Source organism: Conger conger, chromosome 13 (genome assembly GCF_963514075.1).
Source record: "Conger conger chromosome 13, fConCon1.1, whole genome shotgun sequence".
NCBI classification, from domain to species: domain Eukaryota; kingdom Metazoa; phylum Chordata; class Actinopteri; order Anguilliformes; family Congridae; genus Conger; species Conger conger.
The window spans coordinates 15,169,905-15,193,905 of NC_083772.1; the positions used below are offsets into that span (position 1 = coordinate 15,169,905).

At 41.5% G+C, this 24,001-nt stretch overlaps 3 protein-coding genes across 9 annotated transcripts; all 3 read right to left on the reverse strand.

The window, feature by feature from the left end:
- Positions 1-1,592: 1,592 nt before the first annotated feature.
- si:dkey-182i3.10 (gastrula zinc finger protein XlCGF26.1) lies at positions 1,593-8,520 on the reverse strand. Of its 3 annotated transcripts, none has more exons than XM_061216813.1 (7): positions 8,182-8,520; positions 6,739-6,994; positions 6,452-6,552; positions 5,983-6,091; positions 5,586-5,686; positions 5,116-5,224; positions 1,593-4,099 (listed from the first exon to the last, which is right to left on the reverse strand). In XM_061216813.1, exons 1-7 carry the CDS (start codon positions 8,404-8,406, stop codon positions 2,808-2,810), a joined length of 2,193 nt encoding a protein of 730 aa, XP_061072797.1. In that variant the 5' UTR covers positions 8,407-8,520; the 3' UTR covers positions 1,593-2,807. The 3 variants fall into 3 exon arrangements, with proteins under 3 accessions (XP_061072797.1, XP_061072799.1, XP_061072798.1); XM_061216815.1 differs by lacking the exon at positions 8,182-8,520 and adding an exon at positions 7,553-7,610; XM_061216814.1 differs by lacking the exon at positions 8,182-8,520 and adding an exon at positions 7,230-7,553.
- Positions 8,521-8,576: 56 nt separating this feature from the next.
- On the reverse strand, positions 8,577-14,524 carry LOC133107710 (uncharacterized). Of its 4 annotated transcripts, none has more exons than XM_061216821.1 (9): positions 14,194-14,524; positions 13,243-13,498; positions 12,962-13,062; positions 12,030-12,138; positions 11,723-11,794; positions 11,494-11,583; positions 10,124-10,217; positions 9,880-9,967; positions 8,577-9,325 (listed from the first exon to the last, which is right to left on the reverse strand). In XM_061216821.1, the coding sequence occupies exons 1-9, from the start codon at positions 14,371-14,373 to the stop codon at positions 8,741-8,743; spliced, it is 1,575 nt and encodes a 524-aa protein (XP_061072805.1). In that variant the 5' UTR covers positions 14,374-14,524; the 3' UTR covers positions 8,577-8,740. The 4 variants fall into 4 exon arrangements, with proteins under 4 accessions (XP_061072805.1, XP_061072807.1, XP_061072808.1 ...); XM_061216823.1 differs by having other exon boundaries at positions 14,083-14,212; XM_061216824.1 differs by lacking the exon at positions 14,194-14,524 and adding an exon at positions 13,922-14,054.
- A 414-nt stretch (positions 14,525-14,938) lies between these two features.
- LOC133107708 (oocyte zinc finger protein XlCOF6-like) lies at positions 14,939-23,410 on the reverse strand. 2 transcript variants are annotated; one of them, XM_061216817.1, is made up of 5 exons: positions 23,133-23,410; positions 20,722-20,977; positions 20,335-20,435; positions 18,495-18,606; positions 14,939-18,398 (listed from the first exon to the last, which is right to left on the reverse strand). In XM_061216817.1, exons 1-5 carry the CDS (start codon positions 23,295-23,297, stop codon positions 16,864-16,866), a joined length of 2,169 nt encoding a protein of 722 aa, XP_061072801.1. In that variant the 5' UTR covers positions 23,298-23,410; the 3' UTR covers positions 14,939-16,863. The 2 variants fall into 2 exon arrangements, with proteins under 2 accessions (XP_061072801.1, XP_061072800.1); XM_061216816.1 differs by having other exon boundaries at positions 18,486-18,606.
- Positions 23,411-24,001: the final 591 nt, after the last annotated feature.

Below are 24,001 nucleotides of genomic sequence, written 5' to 3' on the forward strand. Positions count from 1 at the left end.
GGAAATTAGTGTTACTTAATGTGGGCTGACTGGGTTCTAATACTTGTTTTTTTTTTTTGTTGTTGTAATGTTGGAGGTTGTTCTTCTAGGAGACAGGTTAATGGTCTGTAAATATTACACATTTCTGGGAAGCTTACAGGAAGTATAGTACATATTTATTTCACGATGTTCTGATTGCGTGTGTTCTTTTGGCCCCAAGTGTTATTTCTCTGCCTCTTCTCTCCCCTTTTCAGTGTCTCAGACAAAAAAGTGTTTCGTCAGTTGGGAAACTGAATTGTCTTTTCCCCTGATAACTAGCAAATTAACATGTTAGCATTTTTAGTTACTAAAATAAAGCTTTATCGTGGCACAAAACTACATTGTCTTTAGGAAAATCTTAAAACTTCAGTCATCAACCTAAATAGTTATTTCATGAATTATTGTTCTGGTGCTGTGGCCAGTAGTAAGGTGTGGATTCACATAAACATTAGCTTTTAAGTGTGATCAGGTGCATTTTGTGGAATTTGAAATTCAGAGTAGACAATTTCAATCAAAAGCAAATGCTGCTCTTATGAAGGTGTTATGCAAGCAGACCGAGTGATAAATGTGCATGATCGTACCAAGACGTAGCTTAAGGTGTAGTCCTCTAGTTATGGCAGTCTGACACCTCTACAACCACATAATGGCGAGTTTTTTTTCTCCACAACTGAAAGTATTCTTCAGACAAGAGTGGCCTTCGGTGGTCTACCAGCTCAACTGCCATTGCGGAGCTTACCAGTGTGTTCCTGCTTCTAAACAATGTATCAAAGTTGATTTTGGCACACCCGATGTTTTAGCTGTGTCTCTGACCAATTTATTCTGATATTCCCTCCTCAAGATGTCCTGCTGTACTGGAACTGACAACAGCAACAGACTCCAAATGCAAATTCCACACCTAGAATCAACTCTTGGCCTTTTGTTAGCTTCCCGTGTATGATGCAGACACACAGCTAGCCAGGAAACAGCCAAAATGTCCAATCATTTTTAAATATAATATCCAACACAGATCACCTCATATAGATGTAAATGCCCACAGTCAGCACTTTACCCTTGTATTCATTCAAACAGTGTGTCATCCTCCCTCCCAAGACTTTTACATTTAACTGTAAATTAAGAAAATGTGAATATAGGAATTAGGTACTTACTTACTGTGTATCTTCAAACTGACTCATGTCCTGGTGAAAGTAAGTATATGGATGCAACACATTAGCAAGTGGTTTTAATCTATTTTTAAAGACATCCCTGTCAATTAAGACTGTTTAACACTTAAATGGGCACTGTCACGGTTGTTTCAGTTTAGATTATTTGGATAAAATGTTTAAATGATGTGTTTAGGCGATGGCCGTCCATAAACCAGTCTCTGCTTTCAAGGGTGGAGTTTGAGCGCCCGTTACCTTCTGGCTCACACAGGCTGGAGATTCAAGTCAAACACGTCCAGTGACGTCACTTAGACTTAGACACTTGCCCTTAGAAGTTTTGCCCAATAATTAGGAAACTGCTACACTGACGGTGATTTTAAAAAGGCCTACACTCATAATTTAACCATTTAATCAAATTAATCTCAACTGAAACAAGCGTGACAGTGCTTCTTTAACAGCACCATTCATTTGATGTACAATTGCTCCAAAAATATATGAAACATAAGCCGTGTCCACTGACTCATTCCTACTTTCATTACTTCCAAGGCAATCCTTGACATCTGACATTTTCTCCAAATGTGTATTTGACCACTTAAAGCGGAGTAATCATCACAAATGGAGTTCCCCTTTAATTCTTGGACACAAACACATCAACACATGAAACACATTGTATAGTCATAACACATTATGCATGTGTTTATTCACTTAATGTTACACAGAATTTAAAAAAGGTGTACTATAATTGTAATGTAAAGCAGTTCAGGACTACGGGTGTCTTCTTTGGCCTTGAAATGCACCTTCACGCGTTGCATTGGCAGTGAATGCACTTATGCACTTTGTTGTACGTCGCTCTGGATAAGAGCGTCTGCCAAATGCCATTAATGTAATGTAATGTAATGACTGCACCTTAGTCTGCTCTCCAGATACAGATTCTGGAGCTGAGGAGAAAAGTTAGCCTGGAGCCACTTGAATTCTATCTCTGTTCTGGGCTGGTGGAGCTGCAATCTAATTTCAAGTGAGTACGTGACCATGTTACATTTTCAACCCAATGGCAAAACTACTGAAGATGATGAAGCAAGTTCTCGTTAACATTTCTGTGGTGTGGTATAAACTGCCATGTTTTTATAGTAGGAACAAAGAAGTAACTTCTTGGTCCTCACAAATATACTTCAGATAATTAAAGGTGAGAAACCTAATCAGATATGTTAACTGAACACGTCCCACCACCAAGCTGAAGGCTACATAATGTAGCATGGATTCATTTTCTTGTGTTAGCTGTAGATTTTTTCCAGGTTCTGGAAAATCCAGACCCAATCTCAAACCCATACTGGAACACTCATCGGTATCTTACTTAAAATCACTTACCTTACTTAAAATCAGGTACCTACATAAGATACTGATAATATATACCGCTTCTCCATTCATGCTCAAACTCAACGTGTGGAATCAGTAGGCCTCTTTTCAAATGATTCTTGATTGATGTCCCTTCACGTACAAAAACACAATGTCATGGTCCAATGTGTGCAAGCCGGAATGGCCTTTACTGCTTTAGATGCAAATATTAATTGGACCATTACATTGAAATATGAATTAATCTTATTATTGGACGAGAAAACCTCAAACACAACAGGGAACATGACAGGAGCTCATTCAGCCAAACACACACTTGTGGCCTTTAAGATTCCTCAGGTGAGCAAAACGTTTTCCACATTTATCGCACACGTATGGTTTCTCTCCTGTGTGAATTAGTTCGTGGGCTTTAAGGCTGTCCACTTGATTAAAACTCTTCCCACACTGAAAACAGTGATACGGCTTCTCTCCAGTGTGTATCCGTCGGTGTCTGTTAAGATTGCCCACAATTCGGAAGCTCTTTCCACACATGTCACAGCTGAAGGGCTTTTCACCCGTATGGATATATTGGTGCGTGTTAAGGCTACTCCGCTGAGTGAAAGTTTTGCCACACAACTGGCAGCTGAATCGCTTGCCGGCAGAGTGGGTTTTCTCGTGAATTTTGAGGGACCCCGTAGTCCTGAAGCTTTTCCCGCAGACGACACAAACGAAAGCTTTGAGCCCGGCGTGGCACTGCTCGTGACTCCTGAGAGAGGTCAGCGTCTCTCCGCACCGGGCACACGTGCAGGGGTTCTCTCCCGCGTGGGTCAGCAGGTGAGTCCGGAGGGGACCCGCCGTGCCGAAGCCCTTTCCACACACCACGCACGCATGCGCCTTGCCTCCGCCGTGCACCTGCTGGTGCGCCTTAACTCTGCTTTTCAGACTGAATCTCTTCCCACACGTCGCGCAGACGTACGGTTTCTCGCCCGTGTGAATTCGCTTGTGGGACTGAAGAGTGCCGGCTTGATTGAAACTCTTCCCGCATAAAGTGCAGAGAAACGGTTTCTCGCCGGTGTGAATTCGCTGATGCCTATGAAGGTTGCCCTCGATTGTGAAACTCTTCCCGCAAAGCTGACAGCTGAACGCCCTTTCTCCAGTGTGGACTATCTGGTGCTTTTTCAGATCGTAAGCGCGTCTAAAAGTCTTGCCGCAAACATCACAGCAGAACGGTTTCTCCCCGGTGTGAGTGCGCATGTGCAGTCTGAGTCTGCACTGCAGCGTGAAGCTCTTCCCACACGCTGTACAGCTGTAAGGTCGCTCAGCAGAGTGGCCAAGCCGGTGTGTCTTCAGATCCAGCAGTGTAGCAAAGCTCTTCTTACAGTGGGTGCAGATGAGTGGTTTTTCGCCGTTGGCATCACCTCTTCTGCGGCTCTTTGTGTCGTTTCGTTTCTTGAAACACTTGCCGTTGAGTAGGCTCCCGTTGTCACCAGGCCTGGCTGGCATGGGCTGTCCTTCTGCACAGGCAAGGCCTTCGCTATGCAAGCTGATTTCCTCCACACAGTTCTGATACGCAACAGGAGCTTTCTCTGCAGCAGCGGCAAGCACAGTAGGCCCTGCAAGAAACAGCAGGATTGGATATTTACAGAAGAAACTCAGTGGTACAAGGGCAATACTCCACCTGGGGATCGAACCTGCAACTTCCCTCACAAGCCCCGTTTCCTGCTACGCTGCCACCCCACAGCCCAACAATAGAAACAAGCAAGCCATCAATAAAAACAGTAATTTGTTGACACAATGTTAACCATGTTTTGAGTGTGGACTCCCCACTGTTGATGTCTGGTCCTCCCCACCACCACCACCACCACCACCACCACCTGCCAGCCTGCCCCTCATACGCAACGATCTGAACTCCTCACTTGGCCACAGCCCACACTGTCAGGACCTTTACAGCATCCTGCCTAGTAAGAAACATGACCGTTTCCACAGATGTGGGTGGTGAATGTATTATTACGACCAACAATCGTAATGCGGGACACCTTAAAACTTCCAGAAGCTTTTCAAAGTTCTATTTTGTAAACAAGTTGTACAAACCTGTCTCGGGATATACAGAACCAACTTATACATCCTTCTAAAACCTTTGATGTGGGAATTAGGGGACATGCATATCTGGTCCATATACAGTACAGTGCTGTGAAAAACTATTTACCCCTTCCTGATTCTACAAAGAAGAGTGGGCTAAACTTTATCCACAGTGATGTGAAAGACTGATAACAAATTTTGCTGCTAAAGGTGGAGCAACCAGTTATTAACTTTAAGGGGGCAATTACTTTTTCACATGGGTGGTATGGGCGATTATGAACTTTTTTCATTTAAGAAATTAAATAATTGTATAAAAAATGTGTGCTTATTCAGATTTCTTTGGCTAATATTACATTTTGTCTAACGATCACAAACCACAGTGTGACAAATATTCAATAGAGGGAAAATGCTGAAACCTATACTACAAGGAACATTCAAAGTAAATTAAAATATTTTCATTGCAATATGTTTTTATCATCCAAGACACTTGTATTATGTGAAAGAATTTGTAAAAAAAAAAAGCTCACAGCAGAATACACATAACATTTACCCTCTTTACTGGAGCCCAGTCTCCCCTCCAGAGGATGGCTCTCCAAATCCTCTTCAAGCCGTTCCTCCTTAATAATTACGGACTCAATCCTGTTGTCCACTTTAGAAGGCTGCAACAAAGAATCGTGTTATCCTCAATGTAGCAATATTCTCATTCATTCAGCAAACACACACAACCTCTCGGACGGTTAGCAAAGAATACCTGCAGGAAAAAAGTATTTACTCTTTAAAATTTACTCAGAATCTCTCAGGCCCGGTAATGCTATATAAAACGCACAACAATCTTGACTGTGCCCACAATTATTATCAGAACACATTTTGCCCACATGAAACAGAAAAAAAAAACTAGCTGAACTGTGATGGCCACATCAAAGGCTGAAAAAACCAAACAAAAAAGGCTGCAGTATCAACTGCGTCATTTGCCCTGGTAACATGAACAAGTCGGACTAAAATGTGAGGTAAGTGACAGACCTCTGCTATCATGACGACATGGTCCAATGGAGTGAATTCCTCTTCCACGACTGTGGGGACTGCATCAGCACACAAGCTGACAACGGCAGACTGTGGCTCCACTAAAATTAATGGGAAAAACAAAATCTCACCTCATTGACAGGTAGGTAGGTGTGTGTGTGTGTGTGTGTGTGTGTGTGTGTGTGGAGCTGTAATCTAACGATCACACAAACCACAGTGTGACAAATATTCAATAGAGGGCAAATGCTGAAACCTACACTACAAGGAACATTCAAAGTAAATTAAAATATTTTCATTGCAATATGTTTTTATCATCCAAGACACTTGTATTATGTGAAAGAATTTGTAAAAAAAACTCACAGCAGAATACACATAACATGAGTAATCCAGATTTTACCCTCTTTACTGGAGCCCAGTCTCCCCTCCAGAGGATGGCTCTCCAAATCCTCTTCAAGCCGTTCCTCCTTAATAATTACGGACTCAATCCTGTTGTCCACTTTAGAAGGCTGCAACAAAGAACCGTGTTATCCTCAATGTAGCAATATTCTCATTCATTCAGCAAACACACACAACCTCTCGGACGGTTAGCAAAGAATACCTGCAGGAAAAAAGTATTTACTCTTTAAAATTTACTCAGAATCTTTCAGGCCCCCAATGCTATATAAAACGCACAACAATCTTGACTGTGCCCACAATTATTATCAGAACACATTTTGCCCACATGAAACAGAAAAAAAAAACTAGCTGAACTGTGATGGCCACATCAAAGGCTGAAAAAACCAAACAAAAAAGGCTGCAGTATCAACTGCGTCATTTGCCCTGGTAACATGAACAAGTCGGACTAAAATGTGAGGTAAGTGACAGACCTCTGCTATCATGACGACATGGTCCAATGGAGTGAATTCCTCTTCCACGACTGTGGGGACTGCATCAGCACACAAGCTGACAACGGCAGACTGTGGCTCCTCTAAAACGAATGGGAAAAACAAAATCTCACCTCATTGACAGGTAGGTGTGTGTGTGTGTGTGTGTGTGTGTGTGTGTGTGTACATACAAACTGTACAGCCAACAACAAATTAAAGCCAGCATTTAGATAGGTTTAATTAGAAGTACTCACGACAATTTTAAAAAGGGGGCAAGAAATACATTTTACCTGTTTCCGTTGCTCTTAATTCACAGGCATCCTGCACTCCAACAGAATGGGTTTTTAAGGGTCTGTCTCCTGCTGCACCTGGCTGCACAATACTCAGCTCTTTGTCCATCAGCTCCAATTTCCTCTTGAGAGTTCCAATCTCATTTAGACTCTTAGTCACTTCCAGACGCAAAACCTTTGATTCGTCAATGGCGAGGTCACAGATTTTTCTCATGGCCTCTTGAGCCAGTAGCTCTATGACAGAGGCTAGTTGCGCCTAAAAAGATAGTGATACAACCATTCAATAAGCAAATCCCCACCAACGGCTGCTTGCTCACCATCTTCACGTTAACACAATGATAACACCAAGGCTGTAAAGGCATGTTCAGTCAGCAGCTAACCAGTTGGGTTATCTAGCCAGCAATATTGTATCCAGCAGCATCAGCTCTACCAAATTGGGAACATCGCTGAGTCTCTTCATCGCCCAGTGTTATTGGCACGCTTAAACTTACCATCTTCGTCTTGCTTTCCACCACAGGCAATTTAACTTTAGACACTTCATTCTCACACGACTGCGATATTTCAAAACACAAAATGGCTGAGCCTTCTATAAATTTACTAATTTCTGTAAGGACTGCTGTGGCCATTACTTCCATTATGGATGCTATTTGTGTTTTTAAAGTATTTGACATTCTCAGTGACATTAGTTAACACCTATTTCAGAATATTTTAACGATGAACATAGTTTGAACGATTTAGCATTAGGTTACCGTATAGTAATAAACAAAGATGCCACTAACAGCGCGAGCTTTAGTTTTGCGTGTAAAAAACAAACCTGCATGGTCTACGTATAGCAGGCGATGTAGTTCCGGTTGTACTTATTGAAAAGGCATTTCAAAGTAAAAGCATATTGAATAAAATTGAAAAATAGTAGACCAAAGAGAAAATAGTTGTGAAACATTGGTTAACGACGAATGTAGAAGGGACTGCTTCGCAACAAGCACTGCCGCAGTAATAGTTTTATTTACATAGTGTTCTCAGCAGTGGATGAATAATCAAGGCAACGATTGTGTCCTTTCTAAAACATTCTTGTTCAGTCAATTTAATGCCTTTGTGTCTTTGTTACAGTGCCTGTATGTATATGCATCTGGTTGTGTACGTTACACATTCATATACGAGTCGTTCCCAAAAAAGACCCAAGGACATATTCTAATAGCAATACCAAATCAAAACACACTCAAACACATTCTCAAAAGTAAACAAATTGCATACTGCCAAAAACAACTCTTCAATTTAACTGAATTAATGCTACTAAAAATGCTGGCCAGTGCCACATTTCAAAGGGTTGCATTTGGTAAAAACCAGGTAAAACCATCTGCGAAATGGTCCACAGGGACAGTAAGCGGATCCATGGGTTCATGAAGTAGGTGAGGCATTTCCTTGTGGTTTGCTGGCTTTGCTCACCCGGCACAGGGCCCAGCATTCCGCCACACCGCTGAACACCTTGATGGCTTCCATATCGGAGTAGTCCCCCCCCCTCCTGAGGAGAACCTCGATTACCAGCTGTAAATTACATGCGTAGCTCTCGGCCACGTTCATTTGTGAAAAAAGCTTGGAGATCCCCATTCTAAATGCACACGTCATTAACTTTTCCTTCATGCCCATTTCATTGGTGAAGGCATAAACCATGTTGGTCTTCACACATATAATCGTCTGTAATGACCTTGCGATTATTTTAATAGGCAGTAATTCCAAAAATAAGAAATTCACCACTGACAATGTGTACCGTCTCCAGTTGTATAAAAACAACTACTTTGTACTGTTACACATTATTATTAAAAATACCGCAAAAACACTGATTAAAAATTTAAAAAATACTGCAGAAGTGATTTATTAAAATAACAGGAAAGGTTAACAGAACATAGTCCTTAGCATGCAGCTGGAAAAGTGGATAAAAAAATAAATAAATACAAAACGTGTGAAATTATGTACATACAACTAAACTGACTGAACAAACAAGAACTCACTTCTTAAGTAAAAAATCCATCACGTGCAAAAAGCGTGCCTCTCGGGCAGCTGCCTCCCTTGTCCGTCTGTTTTCGCGGTCCCTACTTTCTCTAACGAGACGCTCCTCTCTCCCCCTCATCTCCCGGTCCCTCCTCTCCTCTCTCTCCATCATCTCCCGCTCCCTCCTCTCCTCTCTCTCCATCATCTCCCGCTCCCTCCTCTCTTCCCTCTCCATCATCACCCTCTCCCACTCTGCCTCCCTGACGTCCCTGGCCTCCTCCCTTCTCTCCAGCTCTTTGATGGCCAGGAGCCATTCAGGCTCCTTTTTGGCCCTCTTGAGGGGTGGGCTGGAGGATGGAGCCTCAGGAACAGTAGAGCTGGAGGTGGAGGCGGTGGTGGGGCTGAAACAGGAGCCGGCAGCTCTCTCCTCAGAGGGAAAGGGGACGACTGTGCCAACTGGAGCAGACGGAGAGCCAACAGCCAGAGGGGTGATGCTGTGCCCGGAACCCAACACCTTGTTCATGGCCCCATACCACTTCCAGGTGGCAGCGGTCATCTCCCCTCCCTCTGTGCTCCTCCCAATGGGTAGACTCTTTAACTCCTGAAAAAGAAAGAAAGGCCATCGTCACTGCGCTGTACTTCGTAGTAGTAGTAGCTAGATGTTTTATGTCACTATTTTATGTTGAAGAGTAGCCTATGTTTTTTGGAATGTTTTCCTTTTCAAAATTCTAGGTCAGTGTACTAGAATCCCATTGCTTTCAATTCCCACTAGTAGTCCTTACATCAGCATTAGAATGTTATATTTGTGATCTCACAAAGGAATACTGGAAGACCATGGTGAGTTTTAGCTCCCTGTAGCAGACTGAAGATGACAGCCACCAGTGAATTTCCTGATGTTACTGTTGGTGTGCTGACTTCCACAGTTGTATGTATACAGGGTGTACAGCAGCAGGGACAGGAGACACCCTGAAGTGGAGCCAGTAGTGGAGCACTGCTTATCACAGTATACCTTTGGCTCTATACCTGAGACCAGTTGGTAAGGAGGTCCAAGAGCCACCACACTAAACCCCAACTTTAAGAGATCCTTCTCACAGTAATACAAAAGCAGGAAAAGTACACAAACAATGAACAGGCATAGCTGTTTAATACAGATACCTTGTATTTCTGTTTAAGGTTCTCCCACTTTTTCTTCATAAACGCCACTGTCACCTTCCCCTCCAGCCCCATCTCTTTGATAAATATCCTGTGAAGAAATTGGCACCAATCATTAACTTCAAGCTGACCAGTGAAGATGCTGTGAACTACTAGAATAATGTACTCTCTAAATGTGGCTATAACATAGATATGATTTGTAGACTAGCTCATCACTTTCAATAATGCAGACATAGTATCAACTTACTCAAACCCCTTCACTGCAGCGTTTCGCTTGCCCGTGAAGAGGCTCTCGTTAGCGCCTCTCCATAAGATTAGCTGCTCTGTTATTCCATCCATCCCTGCAGCAGCAGGGGCATCAACAACAAAAGCAACAGCAACAAGTTACAAAACTATATAATTACCCAGCATTTCAAGTCAAAGCAACACAGTATCCTGGCCATACTGTAACGTACCACTAACAAGCGGGTATTATCACACTGTTGTTTTGATATCCCACCTAAGCAAGCTGATATAGCTAAGATAAAGTTACATATCGCTGTATTGTAGCTAGTGCCACTGAAGGATAGCCTCCACAGGTTATAGGAACATATACTTGTGCCATGACTTGGGCTTCCATAAAGTTACATCAAATCCTTATGAAACCTGTAGCCATTAACTGGCGTTTAGTAACGGACAGTTATTAACGTTGGGCTACTAATGTTACGTGCAAGTGGAGCTACCAGATAAACTACTGAGGACATTATTGTCACAAAACACTATACGCTATTCTGTAAACAGAGTGAGATCATTTTTAACAACAGAGCACATGTCGTAGCTATTTACCGGGAACTACAACTTAAAGGGAAGGTTAGCGCACATTACATTACATTACATTATTGGCATTTGGCAGACGCTCTTATCCAGAGCGACGTACAACAAAGTGCATACCCATAACCAGGGATAAGTTTGCTGAAAGACCCTAGAAGGAAGTACAATTTCAACTGCTAAGGACGAGGGCCTTTTTTTTTTGAGAACAAAATTCTCACGTCATATTACACTGCCTAATCACCTACTGGATTTGGGTAGAATAATTATTTGAATCTGTTACATTTTCCCTTTTTTTTGGGGGGGAGTTTTGCAAATAAAGGGCCATCCGCCGTCCCAGAGATTTTGTTTTGCTCGGTTTTTCTTTTGTTTCTTTTATATCCACGAAAACAATGAAATTCAACTATCTGCGAAACCACCAGGAGAGCATGCCGCTGCAGAAGGCTAGAACGATAATGGGGTGGTCTTCCAACAGAGATGAGTCACCTGTGGAAATGGAGGATGTTGTCCTGTGCCATTTTGCCCACAGCACACACCTTAGGTTAGGAAACTCTCATTGAGACTGGTCAGGGGCATCCTGTATCGGCCAGCACACTATAGGCTCAATTTGATAGATATATTTCCCAGCACTAGAGGGATTCATAACACATTTCAGAGGGAAACTCAAACCACAAGGTGCTACTTGGGAACGAGCATGTGTGATTTGAGACTACATTATACTGTGAAGCTGTTCCCACACACTGTATGGTCTTTCCACAGTGTGAAGAATCTGGTGTGCTTTTAGACTCAGCACTTTCTTAAAAAGCTTACCACTGAGTAGATTCCAATTCTTATCTGGCCCGCCTGGCATAGGTTGTCCTTTTGCCTCTACACAGTTCTGATGTGCAACAGCAGGTATCCCTGCAGCAAGAGCAGCAAATGTTACAGGTCCTGCAAGAAGCGGCAAGACTGAAGACACTGTAACCAGCATGAACAAATCCGTGGAAAACTGTTTCCAGAGCAACACCCTTGTCATGAAAGAATCATCAAAAAAGCTCACCCTGTTTACTAAGCTGCAGTCTGTCCTCTGTCTTATATATCCTTATAAGAGCAGGGAATTCATTTTCCTCCCCTGTAGGGAACATGAATCTCTGGTCTTAACCATAAAGGAAGAATATATTCTCCTACGCTGAAGCCTAAATATGAGGAACATTCAACTGAAATAAAATACATAATATATTCCTATTTTTGAAAGCACTTTGAAGGCACTATTATGTGACAATTAAAAAAATCTCAGGAGGATCATTGACCTCCGGGGAGAGCTGATGACAGCAAAATGCTCATAACTCAAGTAATCCAGATTTTACCCTCTTTACTGATGTCCAGCCTCCCCTCCAGATGACGGCTCTCCAAATCCTCTTCAAGCCGTTCCTCCTTAATAATTATTGACTCAATCCCATCCTCCACATCTGGTGGCTGTAACAAAGTTGCATTATTCTCAATTTAACCAGATTCTCAACAAATTTACAACAAATGTTAACCCTTTCAATCCCAAGCCCAATATGAAGTGGGCTTTATCTGCAAAAAATCATCAGACCCTACACCCCTGCCAGACCTCTTCGTTCAGCCTCCACAGGCCGCTTGGCACCTCCCCCTCTCAGAACCTCCACCTCACGCTCACGACTACCATCTGTTCTGGCTCCACGGTGGTGCAACGAACTCCCCGTTGAGGTCAGAACTATAGAATCTCTCCCCACCTTCAAGCGCAAGCTGAAGACACACCTCTTCAAGCAGCACCTCTCCCCATCCCTCCCTACCTCCCTGTGAACCTTAATTGTCTCTGTGACTTGCTTTGTGTATCGGTATTTTTAGTTGGCTAGGTAAGCAGTGTTTCGATAGTCAACTTTGGTGACTTTTGCTCTGTTTGTTTGTTTGTTCAAAAAAAAAAAAAAAAAAAAAAAAAAATGTGGCTCTTATCCAGAGCGACGTACAACAAAGTGCATACCCATAACCAGGGATAAGTGCACTGAAAGACTAGAGGGAAGTACAATTTCAACTGCTACCTGCACAACAAAGACAAGGACCAGGGCCTATTTGATCATCAAGTACTGTAGACTGCCTCCCTCTGGCAGTCAGGAGGAATGACATCAAACCAGAGACAGGATAGCGATGAACTGTGATGGCCACACAAAAGGTCACAAAGACCAAACAAGAAAGGCTGCAGCGTCAACTGCGCCATTTGCCCTGGTGACATAAACAGTCAAAGTAAAAACGGTAAGCGACAGCAAGTTGAACAGACCTCTGTCATCATGCTGACATGCTGCAATGGAGCAATGTCCTCTCCCACAACTGTGGGGACTGCATCACCACACAAATGGACGACGGCAGAATGTGGCAGCTCTATAATGAAAGGGAAAAATGCAAGATCTCACCTTGTCCACATATATACATGTGTGTACCCAGCTACAAATGAATACCAGTACATTATATGGATACTCCATTAATTAGGAGTATTCATAAGTATTGAAGTTAAAAGGGCAATATGAAATATACTCTCACAAACATGCTGCAACATCATACCAATTTCTGTTGCTCTTAATTCGCAGGCATCCTGCACTCCAACAGAATGGGCTTTTAAGGATCTCTCTCCTGCTGCACCTCCCTGCAAAGTCCTCAATTCCTTCTCCATCAGCTCCAGTTTCCTCTTGAGAGCTCCAATCTCTTTCTGACTCCGAGTCACTTCCAGACGCAAAACTGCTGAATCCTCAAGAGCAAGGTCACAGATTTTATTGACCGCCTCCTGAGCTAGTAGCTCTATAACAGATGCAAGTTGTGCCTACAAAGACAGTGATATAAGGAGCAAATCACCACCAAAGTCTGCTTACTCACATGTTCATGTCAACACTGACGGAGGAAAATCTAACAATGGGGAAGAGTTTTAGTAACACCACTGGCTTATTTAAGACAATTGGCATTAAAATTACATTTGGTTGCGAAAATGAGTTTATTACATTCTCAATTAGGTTACTGAACAAAAGAATAACTAAATGTGAATTACTGTGGAAGTACAAAACCAATAATATATTTAATATACAGCATTAAAACTGAAAAAATAGACTGACTAGATTTTCCCAAAGCTGTTCTTTTGCATGAATTATCTTTTACATCAATGCATGTGAGCACTCTGCCATTGTCATTTACATCTGCCTCGTTAAAGAACATTTTAGATCAGTAAATGAGATAATTGAAATTGACTCACAGAAGAGCAAGCACTTTATATTTTAGAAATATAACCTTTGGCCTATGTACAACACCTGGCATTACACCTGTTTTTAAACTGATCCGTCAATAACAACACGTAGCCTAATGTTACGCCTGGTAACACAAGTCAGTCACTCGGTAGCCAGTTGGCCATCTAACCTGCAAAGTAGAACTTGTCTACAGCAAACAGCGTCGACTCTAGACTTTGGAGCAGCGCTCAGCCTCTTCGTCTCTCACAGCTAAAATTAGCTATTGGTACGCTTAACTTACCATCCTCGTTTCGCTTTGCACCACCGGGAATATAACTTTAGACCCTTTATTCTCATGAGAGCCGGACATTTCAATACACAAAGTGGCTGAGCCCTCGACACCTTTACTCATTTCTGTAAGGACTGATGTGGCCATTTCTTCCATTATGGTGACAATTTGTCTTTGAAAGGTATTCGACATACTCAGTGACGTAAACTTAACAGCACTTATTTCAGAATATTTTAAGACTAAACATAGTTTGAATGTAGAAATTAATTTAGCAGTTAGTTACAAATAACAAATAAAGACGCCACGAGCAGTGCAAGCTTGAGATATGTGTGTAACAGACAATCCCAACCATGTACAGGCTCTGTACTTCCGGTCATACTTCTTCAACGTGTTTCAAAATAAAAGCTATTGCAGAAAAAAACAAAAAAACGTTAGACCAAAGGGGCACTAGTCTGCAGGCGTAGAAAGGACAGCTTAGCAATAAACACTGCATCACCAATAGATTCTGTGTTTACTTGCATATTATTCCATACAGTGGACACTTTAGTGCATGTACAATCAAAGCAACAAGTTGCACATTCTTAAACTATTATCAGTCAATTTCTTCTTGTATTTGTTAGTGTATGTATGCATACAGTGAGGTTGTGTGATGTAATTTAAAGAACTGATACCTGAAAATATCAGTAACTCACTCTCTCTCTCTCTCTCTCACACACACACACACACACAAGAAATAATAGGCTTGCCACTCAATGCATTGATCTCAAAAGAAATCATATATTCCACACAAGCAGTATACACTTGGAAATAATATAAAAAATAGGGTACATTAACAGACAAAATAGAACTGTTCAAAATGAGCACATCTATATTACATTTAATCAGGACAAAACAAATTAATATTTAACATGTTCTTCATATGGTAATGGTAGCATTCAAAATTGTAATACTTTACATTAGAAATGTTTCTTAAGGTGTAAACTTAATTCAAACAAACCGGATAGGCAAAAAAATAGAGAATATACAATTTTTCATCCAAATTCATCAATTCATAAGAACAAAAATTGGTATGTGGCAGCAATTTTGTTAAACAAGAGCCACACAAATGAGTGCAATTATGTGATGCAACATGTAACATTACCAAATCAGTATAATTCAAGGAGGCTATTAACACAAACTATGATATATTTGGCTGTGTTGTGTCATGCATATGTACTCAGTGAGCACTTTATTAGGTATTTATGATCTTCTGCTGATGTAACCTATCCACTGAAGAGTTTTGACACATTGTGTGGTCAGAAATGCTCTTCTACATACCACTGTTGTAATGTGTGGTTATTTGTGTTACTGTTACCTTCGCCCAGTCTGGCCCTCCTTTTGCTCACAGAACTGCTGCTCACTGGATTTTTTCTGTTTTTCGCACCATTCTCTGCAAACTTTAAAGACTGTGCCAGGAGATATTCAAACCACCCTGTCTGGCACCAACAATCATTCCACAAAGTCAGTCAAAGTCACAAGATCACATTTCTTCCCCATTCTGGCATTTGGTCTGAAAAACAGCTGATAGATATATTACATAGATATAAAAACAGCCTTTAGTTGCTGCCACATGATTGACTGATGAAATACTTGCATTGACAAGCTGGTGTGCAGGTCTACCTAATAAAGTGCTCAGTGAGTGTATTTTGGGCCCATGTGCCCAGTGTAAGTTTACGGCACATTAGGCATACATTAATCTACTCTGATCCTAGGAAGTTGTAGAAGTTCTTGATAAGTGACAAAGTTTTATAGAAATATAGCCATACATCAACAGGATGCCAATACCCATTCTGTGCATTGGCCCCATAAAAATATCTTCAATTTCACTTTAACCTGGATTATTGTTGTCCCTGGAATTATTTGATTCTTATTCAAAACTTACAAAATAAATTAAAGGGCAATAACAAAGCAAATATCATTGAATTAATGCTACCAAGGATGTTAAAATCCTATAAATAAACCAAATCTCTCTATACTTCAACATGTATAATGTTCTTATTTTGTCAACATAATAAGGCTGTTTGGTGCAAATACTGAGACACTTTACGGCTTCTTAGAATTAAGTCACAAGGTATTCCTTGCTATGGGAAACCTGGCATGAAGAGGAAAATGTGCAGTAATGGAACATGTGGGGCCCCAAAAATCAATCATGTTGTACGGTCCAGTTAAAAGATTTGGTCTAGACTTTTACAACAAATAGTTGACCCCAGTCTCAAATTCCTTGCTGTCAGGAGATGTGTTGTTGGGAATCCCATAATGCTGCATAATTGGCCATAACATTCTCTAGAGATTTAGTGTTTTAGCAGGCAGTCTACAGAACACTGTAGAACACTGTCTTCTTCAACAGTGGCCCCTCTGGTTAAGTGGGTTAGTGAAACCACTTCCAATTTTTTCAAGTCATCGGGTCAATGTCAACAACTGTATTTTTCACACAGAGTAGCATCTGTACGAGACACAATGCAATATTTATTGCGAATGACTGCTTCTAGCTGACATACTAAGGAGTTGCATTTTATTTTTAGATTTTACATAAAGCCCTGTTAATAAGAACAGATCAAGGTTGCTTGGTTCTGAGGAAATTCTGATTTTAAAAGATGAGGATCAGAGAACCTCTTCCCAAATGGTACCAGAAAATAGTTCCCTTCAGGTGTAAACACATTTGTGTTCCCTAAGATTTCTTACATATGCAAAACTCTTCCCACACTTGTCACACATGAATGGTTTCTCTCCTGTGTGAATTTGCTGGTGAGCTTTAACATTATTTGCTTGGCTGAAACTTTTCCCACAAATATGACAGCTAAATGGTTTCTCTCCTGTGTGAACACGTTGATGTCTCTTAAGATTGCCCACAAAACTGAAAGTCTTCCCACATGTGGCACAGTTAAAAGGCTTCTCTCCAGTGTGAGTTCTTTGATGTGACTTAAGACTATTTTGAAAACTGAAATTCTTCCCACATATGTCACAGGTGAATGGTTTCTCTCCTGTGTGTATTTTTTGGTGTGATAGAAGTGCACTTACCTGGCTAAAACACCTGCCACACTTCACACAGCTGTATGGTTTCTCTCCTGTGTGAACTCGCTCATGTATTTTAAGGTAATGCGCATACCTGAAGGTCTTTCCACAAAACTCACAAGTGCAAGGATTCTGTGTGTTTTGCTCTCCAGTGTGAGTTTCCTCATGTTTCTGGAGTGTGACCTGATGAGTGAACCTTCTCCCACATGTAGCGCAACTGAATGGTTTCTCCTTTCTAAACCTTCTCTGTCCAGTGTGAATTTGCTTATGGTCTTTCAGACTATTAGCTTGTGTGAAACACCTCCCGCATATGTCACAGCTGAACGGTTTCTCTCCCGTGTGCACTCGTAGGTGTCGATTGAGGTTAACTGCAACGCTGAAACTCCTCCCGCATATAGCACAGCTGAAGGCCTTCTCTCCCGTATGAACTACCTGGTGCGTTTTCAGACTATTTGCACTGCTGAAGCTCTTCTCACATTTGTTGCAAGGGTACGGCTTCTCTCCTGTGTGAACCCTGCGGTGCACTGTAAGGTAGCTAGCTTGGCGGAAACTCTTTCCGCATGTAACGCAGCTGTATGGTTTCTCACCCGTGTGAATACGCTGGTGTACCAAGAGGCTGCGTTTAACAGTGAAACCCTTTCCACACCGTGTGCAATTGAATGGTTTCTCTGCCGCATGGACAATCTGGTGTGTTTTAAGGCTATATTTCTGATTGAAGGTCTTTCCGCACTCTGTGCAGCTGTACGCCTTCTCTTCCTTGCGAGCGATCTTGTGCGGTTTCTCTCCAGTGTGAACCCGCTCGTGCAATTCAAGCCTGTGTTTCACCGCAAATCTCTTCCCGCAATGTCCGCAGACAAACAGTTTCTCTGCCGAGCCGAGGACCCGTTTGATTTTAGGAGTACACTTCTGTCTAATGTGCTTCCTGTCGTTTGAATAGCCTGGTCTTTTTTCGTCATTGCCTGCCGTCCCGCCAGTCTTCAGGTTTTTCGTTTTCCTGAAATGCTTTCTACTGGCGAGGCATTCGTCTTTGACAGGAACGTCTGCGTTTGACTTGGCAGCAGCATCCTGTCCCTCCACGTCCTCTGTATGCGTGCCGGTTTCCTCTGCAGGGACCTGATGTATAATGGGAGGTTTTTCCCCTGCGTAAGTGCCTAATTTTACAGATCCTGTGAACAAGCAGAGTAAAAACGCTTCGTCATAAAAGAGTAAGTTCATACAAAATGGTGTCTGCCACAAGACCCCATCGCGCTCACCAATCTCACCCTCTCCACTGAGTTTCAGGCCCTCCTGTAGATTGGCGTCATCCAAGTCCTCTTCCAATATTTCTTCCTTGATGACAATCGATTCGAGTCCATCGTCTTGCAAATCCTCCGACTGTTACAAAGGTGGGAGCAGATTGCTATCACAAATCTCCTCATGAATCATGAGTACAAAGACATGGACATTAGACTACCTAAGGGGGGGGGGGGGGGGGTGGAACCCAGCTCTGAATCTTCAAAGATGGAGCAACACTCACTACAAAGCAGAGGGCAAGCTCAAAACAATGTATTATACTGCACAATAAGGGAAAACTTGTGTATTATATCAAAGGCCCTACTACAAACATATAAAGCTCAAGAAGTGCACCAGCAGCCCTATGAATACCATAGCTTTCTTTGGTACAAACGTGTAAAAATGTGAGAAAATGTTTTACAAAATCTTCCGAGCTTATAAAAATTAAAGGGGGTGGAATCTATTTAAAAAAACAGGAACAGGACAGGAATTACTGAATAACTAAACATGTTCCACCAGCTGCCATGTTCATCATTACCCATCCTTTCTCTCTCTGCAGCAGTGCTCTGTTCTGTCCATTTAAGGTGGACTGGTCCATATAGCGAGCGAGTGGTCAATGTGTGGAATAGCTTGCCAGTACACGTAATGGAGGCAGAAACACTGGGGGTTTTGAAGACCAGGCTTGATACGGTGTTAAATTCTATTTAGCTTTTAGGTACACCTACACTTAGTAGGAAAAGGCGAGCATTGCTGGGCTGAATGGCCTGTTATCACTATTACCTTATGTTATGATTACAGTTTGTTAAACCGGAAAACACTAGAACACAACATTGAGACATCACGATTAAATATTTGCTAGCTGGCTAAATTAGTTAAGCTGGCTAGCTGCCTGCAACTGTGTTGTAAATGACCCACTGAGGTGTTGCTATCTATAGAATGTACTATATCTATAGTGCTGACTGGAAATGCTTTGCAGAAAACAGCCAGTGGCAACTCATTTTACTGTTCTCACTGCACACTCTCACCAAGCAACCGAACCATACAATAATAATGATTTTCAGACAGTTAATAAATCAATTTTCGACATCCTCCTTTTACTATTTTCAGTAAAAAATTCAAATACAGTACCGTGCAGAAGACTTAGGCACCCTTGACTTTATTATATATATGTTTCTTTTTTGTGTGTGTTCCGTTTCAGATTTCCAAATTAAAGGTAACATATTACTGTAAGCAATTGACTACTTTTTACATAAAAACTTGATCAAGGCTGTCTGAGATCAGAAGCAAGGAGCCAACCAAAGTCTGCAGAAGAACTGTGGCAAGTTCTCCAACAACCTCCCTGCTGATTGTCTTATAGAACTGCAAGACAGCGTTGGCTCAGAGAAGTGATGCCATTTTAACGGCGAAGGGTGGTCACAAAAAATATTGATTTGATTCAGTTTTGAACTATTCTGCCAAATTACAAAAATGTAATGCAAAATGTATAGTACGTTTATTTAGGACCTTTCATTGAATTATTTTTGAAAGAATATTATCTGTACAGAATGTTATACAGGTGCCAAAGACTTTTGCACAGTACTGTATATCTGCAATTCAAAGTGAATTCCCAAAATAATCATACTAAACATGGCCAACTTTAAGACAGCTTTACACAACAGCTGAAATGAGGAGAATAAGTCTGATTTACTGTTGAAGACCTCAAGCTATGTTAATGCAATAAACCCCAGGTTTCTGCAACACATTCTCTGAATCAGTTCCCATTATCAATGTGGTCCATTAACAATAACATCCAAGTAGAACATTGGTTGACAACCTGCCAACCGAGCATACCTCTACCATCATGACCACACACTGCAGTGGATTTACGTCCTCTTCCATGTCTGTGAGTCCAGAGTCCCCCCACAACCCAACCTGACGAGACCGGGATTCCTCTGAAACAACAATAGTGTTGTGAGTTCCAATGAACAAAATTTTTCCACACACTAAAAATATTTACATACATACATACATACATATATACATACATACATAAGTATATACTACTATGTACAGTTGTCAGTTAATACAACTCCTATAAAAGTAAACAAATCCTATAAAAGATACTACTGAAGAGGAGGGCATGCAGCTACAACCCGTCATTCCAAACTGGGAAAAAAGGAGAAGAAAACCAGGAAGCAAAATAAAAATAACAAACTCAAACACAACACATCATCTTACCTCTTTCTGTTTCTCTTAATTCCAAAGCAACCTGCACTCCAACAGAATGGGTTTTTAAGGATCTCTCTCCTGCTGCACCTCCCTGCAAAGTCCTTAACTCCTTCTCTATCAGCTCCAGTTTCCTCTTCAGAGTTCCAATCTCATCCCGGCTCTGAGACACTTCCAGACGCAAAGCCGCTGACTCTTCAGTGGCAAGTTTACAGAGGTTGTTTACTGCGTCTTTAGCCAGTGCATCCAAAACAGTAGAAATCTGTGCCTGGAAAAGAAAAGCAAATGAACACCCATCACTTATTTTCAGAGTGCAGCCCACAGCCAAGGCTGCAACGAGTTGATTCAGAGGAAGACGTCTCACGCTGCTTTGACAGCCAGTCCACAGGCATCCCCTCCCTGTCCAGAGGAAGGGTCCCCGTAGAGTGATAAAATGTGTAACCAACTCAGCCTTCTCCTGCTCCTGCTCTGACCTACTGGCCACATTCGGCACGGTCACGGCACAGTCACGGCACGGTCACGGTCATGGCCCAGAGACGGTGAGGCTCATGCCCATTTACATTCGAATAAATGCATGTTCATATGAATCAAAAAGAACAATAACACACACACGATGCAGGCATCAGTTCCATGCAGATGCACACCGAGGACCGGGGTTTGGGTCCTGGTCCTGCCAAAGCCGAGTACGGGCGGCACACGAGGGACTGGCATAATTGGCCCGCTGCACCGGCGGTGGGGGGAGGGACTCGGCAGGGGGGGGATCGAAACAAAGGAACAGTTTCTAAACTACACCTTTCCTCAATGTACTAAGTGAAAGAACTGTTACCAAGGATTCACAATCAAGAAAATAATACATCAACCTAGATCGCTAGTAAGTAGGGGAAACTTTGTTAACTGGGAAACTTTGATACTCTGCAGAAGCCAGGACATGACTTGGATTACTGCCCCCACAGTAGGCCATGGCACCTTACCCAATAGACAGGACACCCTGAGTACTGAGAACTGTGACAGGTGGATAGCCCCATGCTTGTTCAACTGACAGTGAAACAGGTGCTTTTGACGGCACTCATTATATACAGTATGTAGGCCTAATGAACAGATTCAATATAATTTCTGTATGCTAGTCTATAGATTGGTAAGTATAAGCCTAATTATTTTCATTCATCTCACTCATTGTAAAATATATCCAAGATGCCCAATTACTTTTTAACTATCAAGCTATCATGCCAGTGATGGTACACTACAGTGAAGAATGGTCTGCAGTATCCTACATCTACTCCATACCAAGTGTAGGAGTGATGCTCAAGCAACAAAAACTAAATCGCTTGTATCCATGTACCAACTACATGGATGACGACTAGTGTAAATATTAGGCTACAACCGAATTAAAATATACACCAAAGTTACACTGACATAGCCTGGATTTGTGTCAGGCAGACCCCATAGTAGCATTAATCTAGCTTGTGTAACTAGCCGGAGAATGGTAACATTAATTTGGGGGTATGAAATTACCATTTTTAAATGGTAACGAGGAAACCTGTCAAAAAACATGTACATTAAAAATACACCATCAGAGTACTGCCCTTGATTATCCAGCATAATTATTTCGCACATTAGATGCACAAAAATGCAATGTTACAGATGTAGTGGCAAAGCTTTGAATATGGAACTGCCCATCTGGTTAGGCTGTAGAACCTGTCACTACAGTTGATTAATATTTACGAAGAAATATACCCAAGGCCAGAACATTCAGCGCCATGTATTGTTCTTCATAAATATTCATGAACTACATCGAAGTACAAGGTTTCAGCCTCAAATTGCAAGTAAGAATGTAGAGCTCACCATCTGGTTGTCTGCAGAATCTTTGGTTCAATTACAAATATATAAAACGGCAAATATCAGAATATCTGGAAACTCAGTTTCTTTACGTCAACAATGCTCTCTATTAGATAAGATAATGATCATAGTGATCCAAGAAATACTAGGGAAGATCATGTTGCTCTTTACTTGGCATGCATTAAGCTGAATCAGTTTAATATTTACAACTAAATTATTTCTGTTCAAAATAGACACACTTCTATACAGCCACATACTACGAATAAATGCACGTTGGCTTTCTGACCACTCAGATGAAACATAATTTGACATATAGCAGGCTAATTAACGCTAGCAAGCCAAACGCAAAGGATACACCGCTGGCTACATAGCAAGGTCACAGGATTCAGAATCTTGTTACAAGTCATGAAATCTTTAATTTATTTGTATTTTGTATTTTGAGCCACATTTTAATAAAGTAAATACATGAAAATCCATACTGGTTACTGACAGCTAACTAGAACACTATCTCATTTACATAACTATGAAGAAAAAAAACACGAGGGTAGAAATCAGAGAGCAATAACTATAATGTATTTGGAACTAACCATAAAGAGCGGTTTCTTCGGCACTCCATCCTCATTTTGATCCTGCGATATTTCAAAACCTAAAACAACAGAGTCCAGGTCGACAACTTTCCTCATTTCTTCTAAGGCCGCTTTTGCCAATAATTCTATAACAGAGGCTATTCGTGTTTGAAAATTATTAGACATTCTCCTCGTGATTTAACAGAATAGCTTTCAGGATATAAAATGAAATTCAATTGGTGTGAAAATCGAAATCCATAATACTGCCACAAGAACACACGAATGTACAGGTGTAAGAGCGTTGCATCTGGTTACTTTGGTAGGCAGGAAATAGCAAGCCAATTACTTCCGCTGGTCAACCGGCCTACAGATTTCAAAACAAAGGTACCTTGTATTTCTCTGCATTCTGAAACCGCTCACTTGCCTGCTATTGAGTATATAAGTTGCAAATAAGATCAAGGACTGTAATGTAAATTACTCCATAAGTCTTTCTTCTCATTTTTACCCTATTGACTGCAGTGATTGGGTGCCAATGTTGTTTTTGGAACCACAATTGAAAATGGTTCTGATGGTGATCCCGATTTCAGCCATTGTTATTTCAGGACATTTCATAGCTATCATTGTGGTGAAGCTATGCATCTATGTTCATTTGATCTGCATGTAGCATCAGGTACAACTGATGGTTTCCATAATCCATAGATGGCTGTTGTTTTTTGTGTTCACAACAAACAATCATATCCTCAACTCCTTTAAGTCTAAAAGCGAGGCAACATTTTGCTGGCAAGTGAGGATGGAGGAAATTGACAAAATGATGCATCATTCGAACAGTGACATTTAAGTGCAAATATTAAAAGGGTCATTCAGCCAATACGGTGTATTCAAAGGTAAAG